The sequence below is a fragment of the Pelodiscus sinensis genome, unplaced genomic scaffold, assembly GCF_049634645.1.
Source record: "Pelodiscus sinensis isolate JC-2024 unplaced genomic scaffold, ASM4963464v1 ctg39, whole genome shotgun sequence".
Lineage (NCBI taxonomy): Eukaryota > Metazoa > Chordata > Testudines > Trionychidae > Pelodiscus > Pelodiscus sinensis.
In genome coordinates, this window is record NW_027466048.1 from 688,639 (window position 1) to 714,774 (window position 26,136).

Consider the following 26,136-nt stretch of genomic DNA (forward strand, 5'->3'; position numbering starts at 1 on the left):
AAAATCACCCCCCCCCCCACCTCTGTGAATTTCTGTTGTCACCCGCTGGTACCCAGCATGCATAGAGGAGAAGGGACAGAGCTAGGTCAAGGGAAGGTTCTGCCTCCTGCCTCCCTTCCCAGTAGCTTTCCAGTATGAACCAGCTGTGGGTGTTAGCACTGCCCCCTGCCTGGCCGTGCGATGGGATGAGTTACCTGGGCGGGGGGTGTCTCTGTGTGGAGGCCTGAGTGTATTGTGATGTCATGTGTGACAACAACAAAGAATGTGGCTGCAGCATTCTTGTCCTGCCTCCAGTCCAACTGGTTGGCAACGGCTGGTGCCCAAGGATCTGAGAGACGTGAACTGAGCCTCTGTCAAGAACCTCAGGAAGCCGCTGTCCCCGCGGGCGTGAGAGAGGATGAGTCTGTACAGAAGGTAATTCCCGGAGTCTTTCCCTGCCCCCGAGAGCCCACCTTGGAGATTGGAGCCTCCTCGGCCTAGGACGGGTGGGGGCAGAGGCTGCAACAGTCAGTTCCCAACACTCCGTTTTGATTTGACTCGGGGCATCTTCCCCTCTCCTTCTGCTTCAGCCTCTCCCGTGCTCCTGAGGCAGATGGGGATGATTTTCCCTCCCTGCCGACCAGTGGGGGTGAATTTCCATGTTTCTTACTTAAAGGGAACGTAGCAAAACTTGAGTAGAATTTGTGTTTATTTCTCCATGGAGCTTATTCCTCTTGGAGGTGCCCCTAAGGCATCCCCTGCCTTCAGGATGGGTAGAGAAATGTTTGGTGTCAAGTAATGATTGTCCAATATCGATGTGTTCAGACAACATCCAGCTCAGAATGTACAGAATTAGAATAACAAAGTGCTATTTGAATTATATTGAAAGTGCTACAGCTCCATAGCCAGTCCCAAGCTCTCATGTGGGTGCTTCTCTCAGAAACTCAAAGCCCCATATGAATTCTCCTGTACCCCCTCCAGCCTATAAAATATCTGTGTAAATTCCCTCTGACATTCCATTCCAGGTAACGGGTTGAAATAAACTGCTACCTCATTTTGTCACGAGTCTTGGTGTGTTTTCTTTGTAATTTTTTGGTGACCTCAGTTCTGATTCGATCTTCTAAATAGTGTGTAAAACTCTTCATTGAATGCTCACTGGTTCTTTTCCCCCTGCTAGCAAAATCCAGATTTTGAAATACTTGACAGGAATTAAACACATTTGCAGCTGATACTCTGTCCTTGCAGTGCTTCAACCCCGCTACTTAACAATCTTTTATTCCTTTTACTGGGTTTGATGGGAACAGAGGGTTCCTCATTTTCAGCTTGGCCCCTATCTGTAGCCAGAGTCCCAACATTCTGAGCACAAAGCTGTGGGGTTTGAGAGAAGGCCCAGCTGAGAATCATAGAAAATAGATGGGACCAGTGATCCCTCTAAGATTCTCCAGCCACGAGTTTTGTCTTGTGCACCAAGAATGAGGTCGTGTGCGCTTGTTTGGATTTGTGCCACTGTGGCACCAGCAGTTACTAACAAATACCAGATATATTTAAAATGTTATGGAAGAAAGAATACTACAACAAGGGATCGTTGGCAAGGTGCCTGACTTTAAATGTTTGTTTACTATGAAATCAAATACGTTGTTTTCAGCAGCCATTTGGTATCTTACAGGTGTCCTGTTCCTCTGAGGCATAACGCAAAACTGCTATTTCTTGGCATAGCAAACAAAATCTGTTATCATTTGTACTGACATATTAAATGAAAAATGTGTTACAGTTTATGCTTGAAATTAAAGATTATGTCTCTTGGCTTGATGCACATGAAAAAAACTTTCTACAGGCAAAAGTGTTAGCGAGTCTCTGTTGTTGTGACTTGTGAAACAAAAACTAAATCATTTGGTTTTAACACAAAAAATCACTTCATTTATTTGCTGTATGTAGAAGAGCACTAATCACAGTTCTTGTCTGTCTGTCATGTGATTTTCAATTGGACCCTCATGAGCACGTGCCGACCGCCCCCACCAGCTCCTGCAGCAGCTCCTGCAGGCATGTGCATGTGTGTGTGTGTGTATATGTGTGTGTGTGTGTATGTGTGTGTGTGTGTGTATATGTGTGTGTGTGTGTGTGAGAGAGAGAGAGAGAGAGAGAGAGAGAGAGAGCTCACCGTGAGTTCTGGGTGTGTGAGTGACACCACTGTGGCCTGCAGAGTGTGTGTGTGGGGGGCTGCCCTAGACTAACTGCCACCAACTGGCGCCCTAGGAGATCAATGCAGTAGGCGCCCCCCCCACCCCAAAGGCAGATATTGACTGAGGGTTTTGGTTCTGTGCTGGGGAGAGGGGGGCTGGGGATGGAGTTCTGTGGCTGGGGGCCTGGAGGTTGGGGTTGGGGGTTGGGGATGGAGTTGGAGTGCTGGGGCTGGTGGCTGCAGGCCTGGGGATGGAGTTTGGGACCTGGGGGCCGGGGAGAAGGAACAGGGTGCCAGCCGGGGGACAGAGTCCCCTGCACTCGCCTCCTCCCAAGATCCCCCCCCCAGAGAGAAACCCCCCATGTTCCTCCTCCCCCGGGACCGACCCCCCCGCATCCCTTCTCCCCTGGGGATGACCCTTTCTGCGGCACAGGGGAACCCCCCGCCCCCACGCGTTCCTCCTCCTCCTCCACCCTTCCACGGCACAGGGGAAACACCCCACCCCACCCGTGCACTCCCACTCCCAGGACTTTCCCCCTCCTGGCCGCAGGGCAGCCATGCTCCAGGTAAGGCACAGCAAAGGGAATGGGAAATGGAAGGGGCAGAGTTTAGAATTTGGCGCTCCATGCAACTTGGCACCCTAGGCAGCTGCCTAGTATGCCTATAGGCACGGGCTGTGTGTGTGTATGTGTGAGTGAGTGAGTGAGTGAGAGAGATCATGGTGTCCTGCAATGTGTGTGTATGTCAGTATGCTTGTGAGATCACTGTGGCTTGTAGAGTATGTGTGTATGTGATCACTGTGTGTGTGAGACAGATATCGATCACTGTGCGGGGTGTGGGTGTGTGTGTAAGTGATCACCGAGGCACACTTAAGACCAAAATGACAAAAGTTTATGCAGAGATAGTTTGGATATTCTAGAGAAGACTAAAGCCAGGCTCACAGACAGCACTGGAAGTTGAAATGTTGCCCGTGTATCCACTAGTTGTGACACTGCATTGCATTGTGTGACGTAGTGGGGGTACCTGGCTGGTTTCTATGCTGCTGGCTCTGGGGTAACCCCCACTGGCTGCCGTGGGTACCACGACCCAGCAAAACAGGATGAGTCACTGTGCAAACCAGTGGCCAGACACCCCCCATGGAGAGGAACAAAGGAAGGTGGAATGCTGCCCTGGCTGGGGGGCAGGGCTGGAAGGGAGTTAGTTAGTTGCTGGCTGGCTGGGAGCATGGAGGAGACAGCCTAGGGAAAGGGGCTGGAGTTTAGGGGCCCAGTCTCCCCCATCTCAAGGGGGCCTGAGGCATCCTAGCCCAGCTCTGTGACCAGATTCCATCTGTGCTGTGCTGTATCCTGGAGAGGCAATAAACTTCCTCTATTCCACCGGCTGGTGCAGTCTGTTTGTGCCATTTCGGGGTGCAGGAGACGGGGGACCCCCAACGCGCCGTCACACATTGTCCTACATTCTGTCACTATAAAGTCCCCATTTCCTGCAAATTTGTCATGAGCTTTGCTTCATTATGTCTCTGCAATGATTTATTTGTAACCCTTGTTCTGGTTTGCAATGAACTCCTTCTCCTCCTCTGTGGTCTTTCGGCTGATGATTTCACTTGACTATTGCCCCAAATTGTTCTGTATTTGTTAGCTCGCTTGCTAATGATTTCAGTGCCAAATTCATCCCTGAATTGATGTGTGGAAAGTGAGGCAAAGCTGCCCGTTCATTTAGTCCATTCTCTGGAAACCTCTTATGCAGAGGCTTACACAGCAGGGAGATGAAACATAGAACAGGTTCACTGCTGAATGTTCATCGGTTGTGCTTGATTTGGTTCGATTTTTCACACTGTTGCTCCAAGAGACTGTTTTACCGAGATCCTGCCCTCTCATCCTGTGGATCTGAGCCCTTGCTAATTTTACAGCTTCACTTGTTGTTAAAGCTTCACTTCTGCCAGCGTCTGGTCAGTTCTGCTAATTTGCGTGAGACATCATTTAATACAGCTGCAGTGACGTGGCAATTAGTGTCAGAGAGCTTATTCAGGCAGCACTTTGTTAATGGGTCATTATTTTCTCAGATTTCTTGTTCCAAATATTTAAGAAGGGGCTCATAATTACACAGCAAAATGTCTAGCTAGCCACCGTACTTCAGTTAGAGGTTTCAACGATACAGTCTCATTTTCTGTGACATTTGCTCTTTCCTCAAATTGTCCTCCTTGGATGAGGAGCTGCAAAAGACCCTATAAACGGTCTTAAAAAGGATCTCTCCTTTCTTCAGCATTGGCACTTGGTTCCACGCATCCGCTAAACCCAGGTCTTCTCGATGTGCCACGCAGGGTTGTGCTGTTAAATATGGGATGCCCTGCTTGAGTTGTGTGGCAACACCATTGTTTTTCCCTAGTATGACTGAAGTGAACATCACTGTTTCATCACATCCCGCTTATTCAGGCTGTCAGAGGCTTAGACAGCAGCTGTAACAGCTTGTGCATTACAAGCAGATCATTGACTAATTCCACCAAACACAGTCTTCTGCCCTGCCCATGCTACACCTCTGAACTTGAAGCAAATGATAAGCAAGTTGGTGACAGGAATCGCTGCGCTTTCATCAGTAATAAGCGTATGGTAGGGAGACAGGTGAATAGCTGTCACGATTCTGAATGGACAATGATGTCAATTGACTCCAAAACCTCAAAAGCAGAGTTTTTTCTGTGCCAGCTTGTACATGCTGGTGCGTTCCCATGTGGAGCTGTTCATTTGTATTGGAAGCAGAAAATTATCCATGAGAATTTTTATTTCTTCTGGCTTTAAATGTTTTCTTTCCTTCAGTTCCAGTCTCTTCTGTTTCTCATTCGAGGTTTCTAAGAGCATAATTCACAGGTCAAATCCCAGGGGATGAGAATTTCTGCTCCTAAGAATATGTACAGCAGATTCACGACTTTGGCATGCAAAATCCTCCTCTTGTAGTTCAACGGCCTCTCCATTCCCATTTGTGGCCTGGGGAGAAGAAGCTGGATATTGTAGCCTTAGCACAAGTTTAGAAGGTCAAGTCCACATCAGCACTGTACAGGAACATGTCTCTCCGCTGTACACAGATCTTGCCTTTAGATCATTGAGATTCTGCTTCATCTCTTTCATTCAGCCATTCTCCTTTGAGCGTGGGGCAGCATTTCTTAGGGTTTCCCGCTGTGTTGGTTGATGCTCTTTGCCTTCATTTACAAATGACTGTTATATGCTCCATTATATTTCCTGGCATAGAAGTTAAGCCGAGTGGTCTCTACTTTCTTGGGTTGTTCCTATTTTCCCTTTTATAGACAGACACTGTATTTGCCCATTTCCAGTCTGCTGGTATCTCTCCCAACCTTCATGACCTTTCAAAGACGATAGCTAAAGGCTCAGATACCTCCTCTATCAACTCCTTGAGCATTCTAGGATGCGTTTCATCCATCCCTGGTGACCTGAAGACATTTAATTTTTCTTACTAATTTTTCATTTCTTCTTTTTTTTAGTTTAACTTCTAAACCTTCCCCATTCCCACTAGCATCCACTACCTTAGGCATCTCGTGGTCATCAAACTTGTTGGTGAAAACTGAAACAAAGTGTCAGTAAGCACCTCTGTCATTTCCAGGTTTCCTGTTATTGTTTCTCCTTCCTCACTGAGCAATGGGCCTACCCTGTCCTTTGTCTTCCTCTTGCTTCTCACATATTTGTAAAATCTCTTTTTGTTACCCTTTCTGGCTCTAGCTAGACTGAATTAGTTTTGTGCATTCGCCTTTCTCATGTGGCTCCTGCCTAGCTGTGTTGTTTTCTTGTATTCATCCTTTGTTATTTGACCTAGTTTCTACCTTTTACACAACTCCTTTTTAATTTTTGGATCGTGTAAGAGCTCCTGGTGAAGCCAAGGTGGTCTCTTCCTGTACTTTCCATCTTTCCTGCTCAGTGGAATAGTTTGCTTTTGGGCCCTAATAATGTCCCTTGGACAAACTGCCAGTTGTCTTCCTCTCTTTTTCCTCTTCATCTTGCTTCCCATGTGAAACTTACGTACCACCTCTCCGAGATTACTAAAATCTGCCTTCCTGAAATCCACTGTCTCTATTTTGCTTTTCTCTCTTCTACCTTAGAATCGGGACCTCTATGATTTCATGATCTCTATCACCCAAGCTGCCTTCCACTTTCAAATTTCAACCAGTTCCTCTCTATTTGTTGAAATCAAATCTAGAGCAGCTTTCTCAGCCTTCTGAAATAAAAAATTGTCTCCAATGCAGTCCAGGAATGTATTGGCTAATCTGTGCCTTGCTGTGTTAGTCTCCCAACATGTGTATGGATCGTTGAAGTCCCCCATCACCACCAAATCCTGTGCTTTGGGATGTTTTTGTGAATTCTTTTAAAACAGCCTCATCCACCTAGAATCATCGAATCCTAGGGCTGGAAGAGACTTTAGGAGGTTATTGAGTCCAGCCCCCTGCCCAATACAGGAGCAACCCCAACTCAATCATCTCAGCCAGGGCTTTGTCAAACCAGGGCTTACAAAGCTCTAGGGATGGAGATTCCACCCTCTCCCGAGGTAACGGATTCCAGTGCTTCACAACTCTCCTAGTAAAATAGTTTTTCCTAATAGCCAACGTAGACCTGCCCCACTGTAACTTGAGACCATTGCTCCTGTTCAGTCTTCCATCACTGCCGAGAACAGCCTCTCTCCATCCACTTTGGAATCTCTCTACAGGAAGTTGCAGGCTGCTACCAAATCCCCCCTCACTCTTCTCTTCTGTAGACTAAATAATCCCAAATCCCTCAGTCTCTCCTCATAGGCCATGTGCTCCAGCCCCCTCATCATTTTGGTTGCCCTTGGCTGGATCCTCTCCAATGTGTCCACATCCTTTCTGTAGTGGGTGGCACAGAACTGGATGCAATACTCCAGATGTGGCCTCACCAGGGTCGAATAAAGAGGAATACAGGCAGTCCCCGAGTTACGCGGATCTGACTTACGTCGGATCCGCACTTACGAATGGGGCTTTCTCGCCCCGGAGCTCGCAGGCGGCGGGACCGCCCAGAGCTCAGCGGTCCCGCCACCTCGACCTCCGGGGCGACAAAAGCTGCTCCCGGTGCCCCTGGTCTGCTGGGGACCGTCTCCAGCAGACCAGGGGCACCGGGAGCGAAGCTGCAGCCACGGCGGGGTACCGCGCTTCTGAGGCTTGTGGACCCTGGGGCAGAGCAGCTGGGGTGCTGCCGGTTGATCCCGCAGCGCCGCTCTGGGCACTACTGGACCAACCCGGCAGCACCCCAGCTGCTCTGCCTCGGGCTTCCTGATTCAGCTGCTGATCAGTTTCAGCAGCAGCTGACTTGGGGACGCTTGGGGTTCTTTAGTTGAATCTGTATGTAAGTCAGAACTGGCGGCTGAATCTGGACACCAGTTCCGACTTACATACAGATTCAACTTAAGAACAAACCTACAGTCCCTATCTTGTACGTAACCCGGGGACTGCCTGTAATTGCTTCTCTAGATCTGCTGGCAATGCTCCTCCTCATGCTCCCTAAGAGGCCATTAGCCTCTTGGCTCCAAGAGCAAATTGTTAACTCATACGCAGCTTCTCGTCCACTGTAATGCCCAGGTCCTTTTCTGCCAAACTGCTACGTAGCCAGTCGGTCCCCAGCCTGTAACAGTGCTCTGGATTCTTCCGTCCCAAGTGAAGGACTCTACAGTCGTCCTTGTTGAACCTCATTAGATTTGTTTTGGCCCAATCTTCCAATTTGTGTAGGTCAATCTGGACCCTATCCCTGTCCTCTAGTGTATCTACCTCTCCTCCTAGCTTAGTGTCATCTGCAAACTTGCAATCCATCCCCACATCCAAGTCATTAATAAAGATGTTGAAAAAATCCGGCCCTAGAACCAATGCTTGGGGCTTTCCTCTTGAAATTGATCGCCATCCAGACATCAAGCAATTTATCACTAGCTATTGGGCCCGACAATCTAGCTCCGTGGTCCCCAACACGGTGCCCGCGAGACCCGGGCGTGTGGCGCTTGGGGCGGGGGGTGCCGGCCCCGGCCGCTTGGAGGAGGGGGGGCGCCGGCCCCGGGCGCACGGAGCTTGGGGGGGAGGGGGCACCAGCCCCGGGCGCACGGCGCTTCTGGGGGGGCGCCGGTGCCGACCCCAGCCCCTGGCGCTTGGAGGAGGGGGGGGGCGCCGGCCCCGGGCGTACGGAGCTTGGGGGGGAGGGGGCGCCAGCCCCGGGCGCACGGCGCTTGGGGGGGGCGCCGGTGCCGACCCCGACCCCTGGCGCTTGGAGGAGGGGGGGCGCCGGCCCCGGGCGCAGCTATGGGGGGGGGCGTGCGCCTATGGGGGGGAGCGTGCGCCTATGGGGGGGGCCCCGCCCCAGTCCCCGCTCCCTGGCGCCCGGCGAGCGAACGGCCATGCCCCCTGGCGCCCGGCCACCACCACAGGTTGGGGACCACTGATCTAGCTCACTTTATATCCACATTACAGTCCATATGTTCAATCCATACTTCCTTAACTGCTGGCAAGAATATTGTGGGAGATCAAATGAAAAGTTTTGGTAAGTCAAGGTATATCACATCCACTGACTTCCCCATGTCCACGGAGCCAGTTACCTCATCATAGAAGCTAATCAGATTGGTGACGCACGACTTGCCCTTCGGGAATCCATGTTGACTATTCCTGATCACTTTCCTCTTTTTTAAGTACTTCAAAATGGATTCCTTGAGGATGCCCGCCATGCTTTTTCTGGGGACTGAGATAAGGCAGACTGGTCTGTAGTTCACTGGATTGTCCTTTTCCCCTTTTAAAAGATAGACACTGCATTTGTTTTTTTCCAGTCATCCAGGATCGCTCCAAATCTCTATGAGTTTTCAAAAATAATGGCCAGTTCTGCAATGACATTTGCCAACTCCCTCAGAATCCTCGGATGTGTTAAATCCAGATCCATCGATTTGTGTATTTTTAGCTTTTCTAAATATTTCTTAACCTGTTCATTTTCCACGGAGGGCTGCCCAGCTCCTTCCCATACTGTCTTGCCTAGTGCAATAATCTATGAGCTGCCTTTCTTTGGGAAGACAGAGGCAAAGAAAGCATTGAGTACTTCAGCTTTTCCCACATCACCTGTCATTAGGTTACCTCCCTCATCCAGTAAGTGCCCCACGCCATCTCTGAGCACCTTCTAATTGCTAACATGCTGTGACGGACTGGGCCATGTCTGGGCACAGCTGAAGGCATCTGCTCAGGGTGAATTGCTCAAATTCGGTGCTCCTTACAGCCCCCAGACTGGAGACCTTCCCAAACAGTCCACAAACCAATCCCACAGAGCGCTTCAGCAGCCTGCATGAAGCCTCACGAGCAAAACTCCTCCGACACCCCAGCGATATCTGTGCCCCACATGGCCCCGGGCCTCATACACAGGTGAGGGGTCTTAGAACCCAATCCCACCTACCCTGAACAAGCTCTGTCCGGTTCCAATAAACCAGCCACAGATCCCTGGTCAATTTACCCTCTGGACCTTACCCACAAATCACGCTGGGCCAATCCTTTAGCATCTAACTTCTAAAGGTTTATTGCTACCAGAAAGAAAAGCATGAGAGTGAGGTTGCTAAAGTATCATACGTTCCATGCATCGAATCTCCCAGTTTTCGATGCAGGCTCTAGCAGAGATTAGAAGTCCTTGGTGCACATCCTAGGATCAGGACGGGTCCACAGTTCTTTCTGGCTCTTCAATCCCTGCACTGCTGCCTCTGGGATGAAGTGCTGAGCTGAGTACCAAGATGGAGTGGACCACATGGCATATTTATATACCTCCTTCCTGGGCTCTTCTTGGCTGCAGCAGCTCACCTGGCACAGTGTCCCTGTGTTCCCTGCAGGCAGCCCTTAGGTGTCAGGCCTCATTCTTGAGGTGTATCCTTGGCCTATTGAGTGCCATTGTTCCACACAGCCTTGCTAATTAGCATGTCCATAGGCCAGGCTCTGCCCAATGCTCAAGCACATTCAGAGAAATAGTCAGTATCCATACAAAGTACAGTAAAACTCCATTGGTCCGGCATCTGATGGTCCGGCACTCCTGATGGTCCGGCACCATCAGGAACCCGGAAGTGCTCCGGGCAGCCGGACCATTGGAACTGGTCTGCCCCCGGCTTCCCTGATTCAGACGCTGCTGAAACTGACCAGCAGCGGCTGAATCGGGGAAGCTGGGGGCAGAGCAGCTGGGGTGCTGCCAGGTTGGTCTCGCAGCGCCAAGGGGCGGCGCTACCGGACCAACCCGGCAGCACCCCGGCTGCTCTGCTGCAGGCGTCCCAATTCAGCTGCTGCTGAAACTGACCAGCAGCGGCTGAATCGGGGATGCCTGGAGCAGAGCCCGACCATGGGAGGGGGGGGCTAAGACGGGTGTGGGGTGACATCTCCCCCCATCCGACCCGTCATAGCCCCCCCTTCCAATAGTCCGGTATAGCTGATAATCCGGCATCCCCTGGGTCCTAAAGGTACCAGATTATCAGAAGTTTACTGTACATGCTTATAATTTCACACACAGACATTGTACAATCACATGAATAGCGTCCATAGGATTAGCAGACAGTAAACTTCTATTCAACACCTCACATGGCCCCCTTTATACCACTTTTGGGGCAAACACACCCCCATGGGTGCAGCAGTGATCTGGCTGCTCCCCTCAAAATCCAGGAACGTGACACATGCCTGTCGAAACCTTTCTTGTTACCCATCACATCCCTTGCTAGCTACAAATCCAATTGTGCTTTTTCCTTCAGGACGACTCCCTTGCATTCTCAAGTATATTTAGACTCCTCCCAAGTCATCTCTCCAAGTTTCCACTTCTTATGAACTTCCTGTTTGTGTTTAAGACCACGAAGGATTTCCCTGCTAAGCCCATCTGGTTGTCCACCATATTTGCTTTTCTTACTGTGCATCGGGATGCTTTGGTCTTGTGCCTTCATTAAGGCTTCTTTAAAATCCTGCCAGCTCTCCTGGATTCCTTTCCCCTTCATGTTAGCACCTCAGGGAATCCTGCCCATCACTTCCCTGAGTGAGCCAAGTCTGCTTTTCTGAAGTCCAGTCCCCTCTTCTGCCTGGGTTGGTGGGCTGGAGTGGACCCCTAGCATGACATCACCCTTCTTTTTACCTCTTTTAACCTAACCCAGACACTCTTAACAAGTCTGTCTTCTACGCCTAGCTTCTCCTCAGCCCCGTGTACATTCTTAATAGATACGGCAACACCTCCTCCCTTTTATCCCTGCCTGTCAGTCCTGGGCAAGCTGTACCCTTCGGTATCAATATTCCAATTGTGTGTATTATCCCACCAAATCTCTGGGATACCAACTGGGTCATCCTTGTGTTTCTTTATTAGCACTTCAAGTGCTTCCTGCCTATTCCCCGTCCTCCTTGCCTTTGTACACCGGCATCTAAGATACCGATTGGATTTTGCCCCCCTCACTTCTGCCTTGTCCCTCCTTTCTCTCTGCTGTTATAGCCCATGCTCCCTCCCATTTCCAACCCATCTCCCAGGTCTCCATGTTTTTCATTTGCCTGTGGGCTTTGGCCACCTGTCCCCATCAAAACTAGTTTAAAGCCCTTCTCACTAGGGGTATGTGTACACTACAATATTAGTTCGAACTAACGGACGTTAGTTTGAACTAACATTCATAGCCGCTACACTAGCGCTCCGCTAGTTCGAATTTAAATCCAACTAGCGGAGCGCTTAGTTCGAACTAGGAAAACCTCATTTTACGAGGATTAAGCCTAGTTCGAACTTACTAGTTCGAATTAAGGGGTGTGTAGCCCCTTAATTCGAACTAGTGGGAGGCTAGCCCTCCCCAGGTTTCCCTGGTGGCCACTCTGGCCAACACCAGGGGGAAACTATTGCCCCCCTCCCGTCCCCAGACCCCTTAAAGGGGCACGGGCTGGCTACGGTGCCCGTGCCAGGTGCAAGCCTGCCAGCACCCAGCCAGCAGACCCTGCACCTGGCACGGCACAGAGCCACCCACCCGATGTCCCCCAGCCCTCCCCCTCTTCCCGGGACCAGGCTGGCGGCTCCCGGGAGCTTGCCCTGGAACGCAAGAGGCGGGCACCTTCCTGGGCTAGTGCGGACATCGTGGACCTCGTCCACGACCTCCGCACTAGGCACAGGAAAGTGGCCGGCTAGGGCAGGAGAGCTGCCAGCCTGGCCAGCCAGGAGCAGGTGTGCATGAAAATCAAGGGGGTCCACTGAGACCCCCGACCCTGAGCCCTGAGCTTACAATGGCCGTCCTGGGTCAGACCAAAGGTCCATCTAGCCCAGTAGCCTGTCTGCCGACAGCGACCAACCCTAGGGACCCTGGAGGGGATGGACCGAAGACATTGACCAAGCCATTTGTCTCGTGCCATCCCTCTCCAGCCTTCTATCCTGTCCCCGCTCCATCTCCTCTTTTGTAAGCTGAACAGTCCCAGTCTCTGTAGCCTGTCTTCATCTGGGACCTGTTCCCAACCCCTGATCATGTTAGTTGCCCTCCCCTCTCCCAGCCTTTCTCTTCCCCTCTCCCACCTCCTTTTCCCAGTCTCCCCCAGTTTTGTTCAATAAAGACAGAGTCAATGTTGGAAGAAACGTTATCTTTATTTTGTACATCAATAAGAAGGGGGGCTAGGGAAGGGTAAGTGGAAGGAGGTGAGGGAGGTATGGGGTACGAGCCCCCGATGGTGAGGACTGGGCTGGCTCTGTGGGCTTCTGGGGGTGGAAGCTCTCCTGCAGCCCCCCAATTGCCCCCTCTCCCCAGATGGCAGCCTGCAGCAAGTGCAGCCGGGCTGATGGCCGAGTGGTGTGATGTGCCCAGTGTGGGTACTCCGGGCACTCCAAGCCAGGACTGCTTTGCAAGCGGGGCACCCCTTAGAACTGTCTGTCCGGGGTGGGGATCGGGACCCTTTAAGCACAGCCCTCGGCTAGCCTGAGACAGCATCTCCACGCTCTAAGTCCTCCTCTGATGCCCTGCCGACACTGCTTCCGGCCATCCTTAAGCCCTGTTCAGGGTCCACTCAATGTGGACTTGCTAGTTCGAATTAGCAAAACGCTAATTCGAACTAGTTTTTAGTTCTAGACGCGTTAGTTCGAATTAGCTTACTTCGAATTAACTAATTCGAACTAAGTTAGTTCGAATTAATGTTGTAGTGTAGACGTACCCTAGGTTAGCCACTCTGTGACCAAATACTCTCTTCCCCTTCCTCGAAAGGTGAACCCCATCTCTGCTCAGCAGTCCTTCTTCTCGGAGCAGCGTCCCGTGGTCAAGGAGGCCAAAGCCCTCTTGGTGGCACCATCTTTACTGCCAGGCACTCACCTCCAGGATGTACCTGTCTCTGCCTGGGCCCCGAAAATTGACAGGAAGGACTAAGGAGAACACCACCTGTGCACCAAACTCCTTTCCCTGTGCTCCCACAGCCCCGTAATCACCCTAGCTCCTCTCAAGGTCACACTTTGCAGTATCATTAGGGCCCACATGGATGAGAAGCAGGGGGTAGGAGTCAGGAGGTTGGATATTCCTCAGCAATGCCTCCGTAATATCTGGGATATGGGCCCCTGGCAGGCGGCATACCTCCCCAGATGACATGTCAGGGCGACAGATGGGTGCCTCAGGGGTGATTCCTTCTCTCCCTTATTCAAAACAACATAACAGTTCTCTGGAGCGATAGTGGAAGGGTTAGTAGCACAGGATGGAAAACACCAGACTGAAGAGAAGGAAATAGCTCATTGAGTTTTGCCACCAAAGGCAAATCAAGTATAAAACACAAAAGCATGTTGCAAGTCTGTACAAAGCAAAACTGACTCCAAAGGGATCAGTTTCTGAGGCCCAGTGAGATTCAGAACTGCTTAAGAACAATCTATAATACATCTGATTTCACTGAACAATTACTATTTGCTGTGGTAGCTTCTAAAAGATAGTAACTATCTGGATTCCATCTGTTGAAGCCGAGAAAGGCACTACCCAGTGAATCACAGCTAGAATCCTAAATAATTCCAGTTAGACAGGCCAGTTTCTTCTGCCTCTTTGTCGACTTCCCAAAATAACAAATCCAAATCCTGTACAGTTTAGAGTAGGAATAATGTTAATTTAGTTAACCCACATAGCCCCTCCCTGGGAGCAGCTCAGAAGCCACCATGCCACCCGGGCCCCACAACCAGCACTGGGGACAGCAGAGAGATGCCAGGCTCAGCCTCCTACCCCCACTGAACCCACAACTAGCAACAGCTTCCCTTCCACCAGTAGGACGGCGACTGCAGGCCCAAAGCCGTTAAGAGCAAATGGAGGATGAACTTCAGCCACTTCTATAACTTGAGGGTCATCAGCCCCTAGAGTCCCAGGCTGTAAGGCCAGAAGGCACAGCCCTGCTCCCCGAGTCTGAGCTCCTGCACCACACAGGCCCTAGAAATTCCCCACAAGAATTCCTGGGTCACCCACAGCCCCATGTGTCTTCACCTTTGACTGGGTTCTATGGACCAGTTCTGGCTCTTAGAGAAGCGGATGGTTTCAATAGAGCGCTCTTGTATCTGAATCCTGGCAGATTAATGTCTTGCCTTTCCAGGGCAGAAAAACCCATTGGCTCCTTCTTTTTCTTCCAGGCTGTGTTCCTTCTTTGAAAGACTCACCTCAAGGGAGCACAGACACAGCCGAGTGCTCCGGGTGGTGGTCCAACCTGCAGCAGCCGAGGCATGCGCCGGCCTCAGCCAGCAGGAGCAGGCCTTGCCTGAGGAGCCCAAGAGAACCAGAGGCTCCTGGAAGATCCTGTCAGGCATAAGAAGACTCTGTGCCTGCAGCCAGTGTGGCAGCTCCCTGGCAGAGGCTGAGGAGGAGAGAAGAGCTTCCTCTCCCAGGCGGTGGACACGCTTCTCCCTGAAGAAGAGGAAGAAGAACTCAGCGGAGAAGCAGGAGGAGCCAGAGGAGGAGAAGCCACCGGAGAGCCCAGACAAAGACCAGCTGGATCTCACAGGTGAGGATACAACCCACCCGGTGAGAGGGGAGCATGTGAGGGACACTGACCCCAGTCACTGTACAAGCCTTGAGCATTAGGGCCGTCTCCTGGGACAGCGATGGGCTCCTCAGAGGCTGGAATCCATCGAGTGCCAGACGCTCTGGTACAGGGGGGCAGGTTCCTCCCTGAAGTGGGAAGAACAGACAATGGCAGGGCACAGCTCTCTGGGGGTCTGGCATCCCCAACCTAATCCGGCACCTCCCTCCCTTCCAGATACCCTACCCCAGCCGGCTCCTGCACCTTCCCTCCTGTTCAGACCTCACCGCCTCCAGCACCCAAAGTCCCAGGCCACTCCAGCACCCTACCCCCCACCCACACTCCCACCCTTACTCCCTTCTGCGCCACTATCCTTATCCCATGCCCTGGCAGCCACCTCCCGCACACCGAACCCCTCATCTTGGACTCACCCCAAAAGCTAGGGCAGGTCATACAAATCTAATATCACGGGTATGGAAAAGAGGTAATCTGGCCCATAGGAATCCTTGAACTCTGGTCCTTTCTTGTCTCCCTCCGCTCTCCATGGGGCTGGAGCAGCGGAGGGGTGAATCCTAACCCCAACCCCCCCCCCCCCCCCGGGCCCCTTTGCTTAATTATTTTGATTTTGATTAATAATGTTTCCTTTCTTACCAGTTATACACCTCCCAGCCCCGTGTTATAGCTCCAGTCATCTCTCTCTGCCTGGATCCTCTATTTTGGGAGCTGGGCCCAGAAGGCTCAAGCAAATCCCCACCCCCCCCTTCGATCTCCCCCCAGGCCACCCAGCCTCTCCTGGAAATGGCTTGGGGAGCCACAATACAAATTTTGACTCAAGCAAGGGAGGGGGCTGCTCGGCTCCAAAAGTTTGAAACAGGAGCTCGGGCAGGGAGGGGGTAGCTCAGGGTGTAGAAAGAGGAGCAGCGAGGGGCTGTGTGTGAACAGGGGGTAACTACGTGCTATGCCAGGAGGGCTCCCCTGCAGCCCCTGTTCCCGGAGGGCTCTGGTGGCCACGGAGCCAGGTCCCCTCTCACCGGCTGTGAGACAAGGGGGTAGGAGCAGTGTTCCCGCCAAGATTTTCCAACCTTGGGCCGACTGAATTTTCTCATGTGCAACACCAATATCGCGGTGGTGTGTGGTGTGTGGACCCAAACCCGTGGGTATAAATATGTATTTTCAATAGGCCGTGGGTGTGGAAGAAAATATATTGGGTGTGAATTGGGGAGAGCAGGGGCAAAGGAGCAGGCAGAGAATAAACAGAACTGAATGAGCATCTGGGGAGTGTAACGGGAGAAAACAGGATCCCTGCTGGGCCAATTCCCCAGCGGGAGGCAGGGGAGGAGGAGGGTGCGAGGGAGGCTGCTGCCCTGTTCGCAGTTCACCGCGCAGGGAAGACTTGGAGCAAAGTAGAGAAGTTGGCCTGATCTGAAGGCGCCTGTAACCTCCCCAGCTTTCCCATGTGGGCGGTGGCAGCCAATGCAGCACAATTGATCCCTCCTCCCCTTCAGCATGGTCTGGGTCACATGATCCCCCAAGTACGTCCTGGCTCCCTGATTTGCTCCCCCAGCCAGTACGGACTCTGCAGGGGGCTGGGAGGGGTGGGGGGACGGGGTGGAGGCTGCAGGCAGGACACCCTCCTCCACCACAGGAGAGCGAGTGCCCCATGTCCTTCCCCAGCCAATCAGGAAAGGGATTCGCACGCAGCTTCCAGGGATCCTTGGATGGGAGCCGAGGGGCAGCTCCAACCCCCTGCGCCAGCAGCAGCTGCTGGAGAGGAGGGAACAGAACCGTTAAAAAGGGACCAGGGGTCACCCCATCCAAAGGTCACAGCAGCTCTCAACTGGGAACTGGGCTGGGCTGGGCCATCACTTCCTGGGGTGTCACACGGGAAACGAGGCCTGTTCCCATCACTGCAGGAAGGGGGCGAGGGCCGGGGAGAGGAGAACGCACCGTGGGAGAGACTCTGCCCCGAGGGGAGAGAAGCCCAGTGGGGAGAGCCCCCAGCTGAGAGTCATGGGAGCGGCGCTCTCTGCTCGGCCCTGCAAGCACCTTGCTGTGTGACCCTGGGCAAGTCACGTCAGGGCTCTGGGCCCCGTGTCCTGCTGTCGCCCAGGGTAACACATTCAAACCAGCGCGTCTCCTCTGCTCCAGGGGTGGAGAACGAGCTCTCCCAGAAGACACCCAACGGGGCGGAAGGGAGCGAAGAGGAGGAGGAACCAGACCGCCGGCCCACCCCATTAGCACAGAGCAGCGCCCACATGACTATGGGAATGAGGCTTGTGACTGAGCCAATGGGAAGCATCCCCTGCGGGGCACGTGACTATGTGCCGGAGCCGGTGTCTCAGAGGAGAACGCCCCCCCCCCCCCCCCCCGGCTCAGGGACCAAAGGAAACACTCCTACGTGTGACCAGCTCCCTGGAGCAAAGCCGTGTAATATGGGGGCTTTCTGGGAGCACCACGCCGAGGGTGGAAGCAGGGCTCTGCAAGAGCTCTCCAAACCCTTGCCTGGCACCGGGGGAGGCTGCTCAATCAAAGGTCTCAGCAGGCTCCTCCATGCTCACTAGGCCCTGCCAGCCCCCAGGGAGCGAGTGTCCCAGGGCAGCTGCCCAGTGGAAATGCTCAGTCCCTACAGGCTCTGCCCCTGTTCATTGCAGACCCTCGGGGAGCCCCCTGCCTCAGCCCAGCCCACAGCCCTGCTGCTGGCAGCCGTGAAGGCTCTGCCGGCCCCCGCCCTGGAGAGCTTTCGGGCGGCGGAGGAGGCGCTGAGAGCCACCGTGTCCCAGCACAGCGCCCGCATGGAGCGAGTAAGAGACGCCCGGCGAGGGGCAGGGGCGTGTGGGGAGAGGGGCTGGGAGAACTGGCTCTGAGGAAACCGGCCCTGGGGCACAGGGTCCCGGTCTGGCAGGTCGGCTCAGCCCCTTTCCATTCGGTGCTGGGGTGGGCAGGTGTTTCCAGAGCTCTGTGCGCTGGAGCTTGGACACGTCCCTGGGGCCAGCCCAGCCCCACGGCAGGTGGGTCACAGCCCCGCCCTGGAGCGCGGCACTGACAGAGTCTGCCGAGGGGGCGCCACGCTGGGCTCCCGGAGCGGACGGGGTTTCCTCACGTGCCCTGCAGGGCCCTCGTGTGACCCACCGGTGCAGCAGGAACCATTTGGCTTTGCACTTTGCCCCGGTGCCTGTGATGTGTGATCCTGCTGCCCAGCCCCACCGGCTCCGGTGCCCCCCCCGGGAATTAGACTGGTGCAGGGAGGGCTCTGCCCGAGTCCATTTCTACAGCCCCTTCCTAGGAGGTGTGAGCATCAGTCACTGCCCTGATCAGTTGAGCTCCATCGCCCTCTGGGGAGGCAGGAATTCTACCCGCGTGACACGGGGACCTGGGACCAAGAGCGGCTCAGTGACTTGGTGACGTTCCTGCCCTTCTCCGAGCGCCGTCTGTCAGGAGGGGTGACCTGGCAGGAGGCCGCTCTTGGGCAATCCCCCCCCCTCAGCTTTCTGGCTGCCTCCAGGTGGGAGACGTCGTGGGAGAGATTTTCACCTGGCTGGACGACGTCGAGGACCCCAGAGCCAGAAGAGCCGCGCTGGGAACCATCGCCCTGCTGGCTCGCGCCCACCCCCGGGACGTGGTTCCAGCCTGTGTGGCCCACGCGCCGCCATGGGAGAGGTAGGGAGAGGCTGTTATCACCTCAGCCCGATTTCCCCTCCCCTCCTCCTCCAGGGCAGAGCGCGGGAAAGGCCTGGCAGGCCACAGCGATGGAGCAAGCTCCCTGCTGGGCCCGGGGCTGTCCCTGCCTCCTGAGGGGAGATGCCCAGGCCCAGCCCCTTGGAAACCAGCCCCTCCCTCTTCCCTGCCCAGAGTGCAGACGTGACAGGTCCCTGGAGAGTTCCAGCAGGCTCCTGATTTCTGTGGGTCACCCCCCTTCCCGCCAGCTCCACCAGAGGGGCAGGACCAGGCTATGGGGAGCATCCCTGGGCCATGACTCCAGCGTAAATGTCACCGAGCAGCCTTTGGTGCAGGCTGGGCTGGGTGGTGTCACGCTGTGCGCAGCCCCAGGGCAGTTACTGGAAGCAGCGGCACAGGCTGCAGGAGCAATGAGGCCTCTGGGGAAGGGAATAAATGAAGAGCTCGCGGAAGGGACTCACCCGCCTCAGCCTTCCAGCCCCCGGGCGTCTCCTCTAAGGCCCCCTTTCCCGCTGGCCTTCCCAGCCTCTCCCTGGGGAGACAAGGGGGGGGCAAGCAGGGACGCTCTGATTTCGGTTTCTGACCTTGCAGAGGTGCCAGGGAGCTGTGGAAGGCCTTGGGGGAAGAAGCACAGCTCTCCCGCCACGTGCTGCACCAGCTGCTGGACAAGCTCCGGAAGAGCCACCGGGAGGAGAGGAGCCGCAGCGTGTCTCTGGCCGTAAGTGAGACTGGCGCTGTCACGTAGCGAACTCGCCACCGAACACGGAGGCCCCTCACTTGGAGCTCAACCCCGTGTGCGTCCCAATGCTCCAAATCAACCCTGCAGCTCCCTGCACACAGGGCTTAACTCCCTGTGCTCCACATCAACAGGGCAGCTCCCTTCACACAGGCCTAGCAGCCAGAGGTGTGTTAGAACTCCTGGTGGGATTGGTGTGGAGGGGCAGGGGGACCCAGGCCACCCTCTCCACCGGGTCCCAGTGCACCCTGTCAGCGTTGGAGTGGGGCACCACTAGCTGGGTGGGGAATCCAGCCGAAAGACGCCAAGCACCCGGGGTTCAACTACCCGCCCTGGGCTGCTTCCTACCAGCTTCTCTCCCATCCTGAGCGCCGTCTCTTTCCTCCAAACCGGGGCTTCTGCTGAGGTTCCCTGCTGACTGGTGACAGCGTCCGGGTGCACATGCGCTTCTCCTCGGGAGCCCCAGCGGCACCTCTGCCCCCGTAGGCCTCAGCCCTGTCTGAGCTGCTCCACCGGCCTTTCTAGCTACCTCCAGCTGGAGCCCGCCCAGCACGGCTGTGGGGGTGCGACCTCTGCTAGGCAGCCAGGCTTCACCTCTGCAGCCCCAGTGCAGGGTCGGGACACCACGTGCCAGGGCTGATCTCCACTCTGAGCACAGAACGTGGGGACCTGCAAGAAAACTTAAAAAAATGAAGCCTGGTCTTTGCAGTCGCTGCTTACAACACTCCCCAGAGTCACAAATTTACTAACTTTGGGGGGAGCTTCCACCATCAAATGACTTATCCTTAAACACAGAGACCTTCCCTTGCTGGGAGTTTTAACCCAATAAGAACAGTTGGAGGGTGAGTTTGTAAGAGGCTCGAGTGTGTGTTAAAACTACGGATGCGTTTCTTCTTATTTGACATTTGTAATTCACTTTGCTCTGCCCTTTCTCACTTGCAAACACATAAATCCCACAGCTAGTGCTTAATAAAATCACTTTTGTTCACTATCAAGCGTTGTGTAAACAGTTGTGACCTCAGACCACAATAGACTCAATGTCTGTATAGCTCTGGGGGCGGGGCAGGGTCTCTGCTCTGTGCCTCGGCTGGGGGAGACCAGGAGACCTGGCCCAGCAGGACAGTGTAGCGAGAAGCTCTTGAGTGCCAAGAAGCGAGTGTCAGCGGCTTTGCCAGCGCTCTGGGAAACGCCCCCAAGGAGTCTTCTGTGATCGCGCCCGTGACACGGATCCTGCCGGGGGCAGGCAGGAATGGGCGCAGCGACACCGCCCGGTGCCCCTCGCTGAAACTGTCTCCCTGCTTGAGGACTACGTGGCCTCAGAGGAGCCAGGGAAGCCAGACCCGAAGCCGGGGCATCTGAGGGAGTCAAACGAGCAGCACGGTCGGGGTCCCTCTAACTGGGGCAGGAGGATTTGAACCCGACCCGGCTGAAGTTCCCATTGACCCTGGTGAAGTAGTTTGGGATCTTGGGGGGATGTTCTCCAAGAGCAAAGGAGTGACCCAACCCTCCAAGGCCTGGCAGCAAGGGGCAGACACAAGCCAGGGAGATGGTCAACCTCAGTGCTGGCTCCAGGGTCCCGGTTTGAGATCAGCAAGGACCTTCTTAATCGCCGGGTCCAGCACCCACTGACCAAGACCAACATCTGCCAACTACTGCTCCCGTGACTGCTCTGCCAGGAGTTGTTGTGCCTGGGACGTGCAGTGCCCTGGGCCAGACCCTTCGGGAGAGAGAAAACTCTACAGAGAGTAGCCCGGCAGGTTTTCTGGCTGGGGAGGAAGCACGTGCCCTGAGTGCCAGAAAAGCAGCCCAATAGTGATCAATGCAGGACCACTGATGCCCTTATCCCTGGCAGGGACACCTTGTGAGAAGATTGGCTTAGATCTGGTGGAACCCTTCTAGAAGAGCAGGATGGACCATTAGTCCACCTCCGTGCTAGTGGGCTACGCTGTTATGCTTAATCGAAGCAACGAGATCTTTTATAGGGGGAAAGGCAGTACGCCGCATCGATTGAGAATACAACAGTTGCATATGCTTTTCGAACAGACACAAAACATCATGCATACACAGTTCTGCCAGATGATATAGTTACCAGTCCAGAGTCTGTGTCAATCTAGTGGCCAGGTAGATTGAGCACAGGGGGGAGCAGGGCCTTGTCGGTCGATCGATCCGATACTCCTCTCCAGATAGTGTGGCAGACGAACGCAAAGTTCCATAGCAAAGCGCCCTGCTTTATATATTCCTCCTTCTTGTTAAAATCCATGGATCTCGCTCTGTCCGCTTGTGACCGGAATGTTATCTTTTGATGTGAGTGTTCCCAGAACATCTCTCGAAGGTTCATCCTGTTGTCAATCGTCCTTTCGGGTGGCTTACTCCGCTCTAAGGCTCATCAATCTGCCAATTATTCAATCTTCTCATGAGTAGGGGTACGCATTGGTGGTTATAGATGACTCCTCTGCAGTCAGGTTGTCTCATCCTCAGGACTTCGCTCACACTCGCTCAACCCCCTCCTTTGACCATCTGGTTCTAAAGCCATATAACTTTGCATCTTATCTCAACACATTCACACTTCTTACATGCACAAGTCTCCGGGGTTACAGAACTGCATGGAAAAGCAAAACCATTGTAAATTAAACAATTACAGCTTGGCCTTCAACATTCGCAGAATTCCTCTAATCTTACTAACACAGCCAAAATACCCAGAACTGGTTTTCTACTTCGGAACAAAGAAAATAGACCTTCAACTGAAAGGACTTGATTTGTAAACTATTAAATGTATATTAATATATATATATGCCTTATATTGCTATATTACTGCTACGTTACTATACCTAAAATAAGAAATAAAAAAGAAAAAAACTCAATCCTAACAACGCTACCCAGTGCCCCAGACAGTCCCCCCACGAGCTGTTATTGCCAATGAACTCCTGAAGGTGCTTGCGAGGGTCGGGCTGCTGTGAGAGACGTTTAATGGACCAAGGGCCTAATGTGACCTGAAAACTCATGGCAGAGCTATGCTGCTTCTCGAACATTCACACCCCTAGAGCCTCGGTCTGCCCCCACAGACAGGTGGGTGAGAAGAGGGATTCAACAAGACACAAAACTGCCGTGGAAGTTCATGGAAGATGATCCTCGACACAAGGATAAGTTGCTACCTTGGGCCCAGAACACACAAGCAGCCCAGCATGATGGGGGAGTGAAAACGAGGACCTGCAAACCGGGACCTGCTGGAAAGCCAGTCACTGGGAGCAACGTGGGGTCTGGACTGAAACTGCATCGACCTCCCGGCATCACCCCAGCTCCCTGCTGCTTGTGGCACTGGAGTTACTCAGGCAGCAGAGGGATCGTGGGATGCCCTGTACATGCGCCTAGAAGTTTGGGTCCCCTCATGATGGTGTCGCCCCCTCCGGTCAGGCCTGGGAAGGGGAAGGGCGAGGTCTAGGCCATGGAGAGAGATAATGGAGAATAATGTCAGCTGGACTCTTCTGATCTTTCCAAGAGGTTCCCTTCTGCACCCATTCTAGCAATGGAAGACGGGTCAGGGGCCATCACATCTCCCCTCCCCCCGAGGAACTAACCCTCCTTCCTCAGAAGCCACAAGGATGTGAGAAACGGCACCAGCATGACAGCAAAATGCCATGGGAGCGGATGGGAGGTGGGGACAGCTCAGTGACTTTTCTGTCTCGTTCTGACTCCAGGCTATGGACACGCTCTATGAGATCTTTTTCCTGTGGGGATACCGAGAAGCCATCTTGCAAATGTTTCCCCACTTGCTCCTCCTCTGCGTCAGGCAGGTGCAGCATGTGCTGGACCTGCGCCTGCCAGGGACCTGGACGGCCAGCCAGAAATCCAGCCCTGAGGGATCCAGCCGCCTCAGCCCCTTGAGGTAACGGCAGAAAGGAAGGGGAGGAACAGATTTGATCTGCTGCACCCGCAGGTCACACACGGCCCCTGCGGAGCCCAGGCGCAGTTCTGGGCAGGTCTGTCTGGGGGGAGCGGTGCTGGGCACCCGTGTGCTTGTGAGTCACGCTTGCTCCTCTGACCCTGCCTACAGGCCGGCTCCTTCCCAGCACAGGCAGGGACCACGTCGGTACCTCCCCATGCGCCACCTGCCGAAGTGTTAGGGCCTCGGCCCCACAAGGCCCCAGCCCAGGGCAGGGTCGCCAGAGCACATGCAGAGAGAGCAAGGCCGGCAGCACTGGGGCCCGGCCCGGTAGGGGGGCCGTGTCACAGGCAGGCAGGAGCAAGAGGGACCATGAAGCTGATTCCGTGTGGACTCCCCTGGGGGGAGCCGGGGAGCCCGAAGGCACCTCAGCTGCTGCAAACGGGCAGAGTTTTGCTCCCTCGCACCAACTAAGGATCTGGCCCATGTGCCCAGTGACCTGGTGCCGGCCCCAGCGAAGAGTCGGGTGTTGGACCATTGGGAGCGAGGGCACCGAGCATCTGCAGAAGCTGCAGTGTCACTACCTGCCAAAACCTCAGTGAGCCCCGACAGGGTGCTGGGTCCATCCCGGGGGAAACCGGCTACTGCTGACCATGCCTTGTGCCCCAGGACTTGAGCGGGTTGGGCTGCAGTAGATTTCTGACACCAGGATTTTTTTTTCTTTTTGAGTTTAGCACGTCCCTGGAGGCCGTGAAGACCCTCTTTTCCATGCCCAGATACTGGAAGGAATTTGCCAGTATCCAGTTACAGCAGGGCTGGGAAATGATCGCCTCCCGCCATCACTTCCCCCGAGGGGTGGGCTTGATCGCAAGGTAGGAGTCTCAAGTTTCCTCTTCCTGCGGCCTGTCTGGGCAATGGGAGTTGGGCGGGAGATCCTCCTCTGCCCCAGCCGGCCCTCTCAGCCCCGCAATGGGGGAGGGACTGTCTCTCCCTTTGGTAATCCCGGGGACTTTCCCTTTGCTCTTCCAGAACCATGGTCGAGCACCGGAACCCACAGGTCCCTGTGGTTCTCAGAGAGGCCATCGCCATCGTGCAGAGTCGGGAGGAGGAGGAGGCGCTGAGAGAAATCGCCCTGACTTTCTGCACCGAGGTGAGAGTCCGGAGCGGCCTGGCACACGTGGGCTTGTGCAGAGCAGCTCAGACCCCTCCTGGGCCAATAGGGGCTGGAGCCCATGGCCAGCGGTTCAGCAATCTCACAGCCAGCCAGCTCCTCTGCCCACGCAGATACTAGCGGGACTGGGCAGAGTGGAGGGGGGCAGGGTGAGATTGCTCCTGGCTGCATGCACCTCCCTGGGACATGTGACAAGAGGAGATGTTTCTCCAGCACCCCAAGCCCGGGCCTCTCTCCTCGCCTTCCCCTGGGGTTTCTTTTTCCTCTGCCACAGCGCTCTGCCCAGGACGCTTAGCGGTGCCCAGAGAGTCCTCTGTCCCTGGAGTTCATTAGGCGCTTGTGGATTAGTTGCCCTTCTAGGAATGGACCATTTCAAACACCAGCCACTGGCTCCTTCACTCCAGAGATTTTGTGCAGCAGAAAGTGGCCAGTTGGCAAAGATGATGGGGCAGGCACAGAGCAAAGGCAGATTTCTGCTCCTTAGCCTGACGCTGATTTTCTCTTTCCAGTTTCTCCAGAGTCCTTCCATCCTCAGCACTGTCACCAAATCAGACCTCCAGGAACACCTGATGGAATGGACCCGAGACAACAACCCTGCGATACGGAGGCTCTGTCTGCGAGGCCTGGCCAGTGTTCTCTTCTGGCCGGGGAAGGTGAGGGCACATCTCAGGGCTTGCTGGGGTGACTGCTGGCCAGCCAGTGTGGGGAACAGCATTGCTCTGTGTGGCTGGTTTGGTGCCTCAGAGGGAGGGCCCCAGTCGTGGGCTGGAAGTCGCCCTGTCTCTGAGGAGTTTGCCTTTGACTTGGCTCTCAGTGGTGCCCTGGGGAGCCCCGATCTGACACCAGGGGACCGAGGAAGCCTGTGGTGCTCCCAGCGCCCAGTTCCTGGGGGTGCGTTACTGAGCAAACCAGGCACGAGGGGGTGTCCCTGCTCCCAGGCAGAGCATGGTCAGTGGAGGTGGTGGGGAGGCAGGGGCGGGTGAGACTGCTGCGGGGCCCAGGGCAGCGAAATTTCATGGGGCCCCTCCTTTGACTCGGTGTATGTGCGGGGCCTCGGGAAGCGCGGGGCCCGGGACAGCCGCCCCGCTCGCCCTGCCCTAAATCCGCTGCTGTGGGGCGGGGAAGGAGACTCAGGTCGTCACTCAGGGCAGTGGGGGGAGGGGAGTCGAGCAACAAAGCCCAGACTTGGCAATGGCAGAGGAGTCGGGGGGCGGGGTCAGAGCTCGGTGGGCGGGGCCTGGAGCGGCTCTCGGCAGGCGACAGGGCAGGCTCTGCTCAAGGGCCAGGGGTGCAAAGCACCTGGCGGAGCGGCAGGAGAAGGACTTTCTCCCCTGCTGGGGGCTGGGCTGTCCCTGGGGTCTGGCCGATGGGGAGGGAGGGTCCAGCCCCTGCCCCAGGCTGCGTCCCAGGACAGTGGGGAGCTGCCTTCTGCATTCCCACAGGGGCAGTTGATACGGGCCCAGCTGCCCGGGACCATCGCCATGTTCTGCGCCACGGACGCAAGGACCGTCCTGGAGGCCATGACGGAGGCGGCAGACGCCATCTACCT

At 54.7% G+C, this 26,136-nt stretch overlaps 1 protein-coding gene across 1 annotated transcript; it reads left to right on the forward strand.

The window, feature by feature from the left end:
• The first annotated feature begins 17,512 nt into the window (after window positions 1-17,512).
• On the forward strand, window positions 17,513-24,295 carry LOC142826433 (maestro heat-like repeat family member 5). Its single transcript, XM_075918685.1, has 5 exons — window positions 17,513-17,926; window positions 18,628-18,782; window positions 19,392-19,518; window positions 23,232-23,419; window positions 24,151-24,295. The coding sequence occupies exons 1-5, from the start codon at window positions 17,738-17,740 to the stop codon at window positions 24,290-24,292; spliced, it is 801 nt and encodes a 266-aa protein (XP_075774800.1). The 5' UTR covers window positions 17,513-17,737; the 3' UTR covers window positions 24,293-24,295.
• Window positions 24,296-26,136: the final 1,841 nt, after the last annotated feature.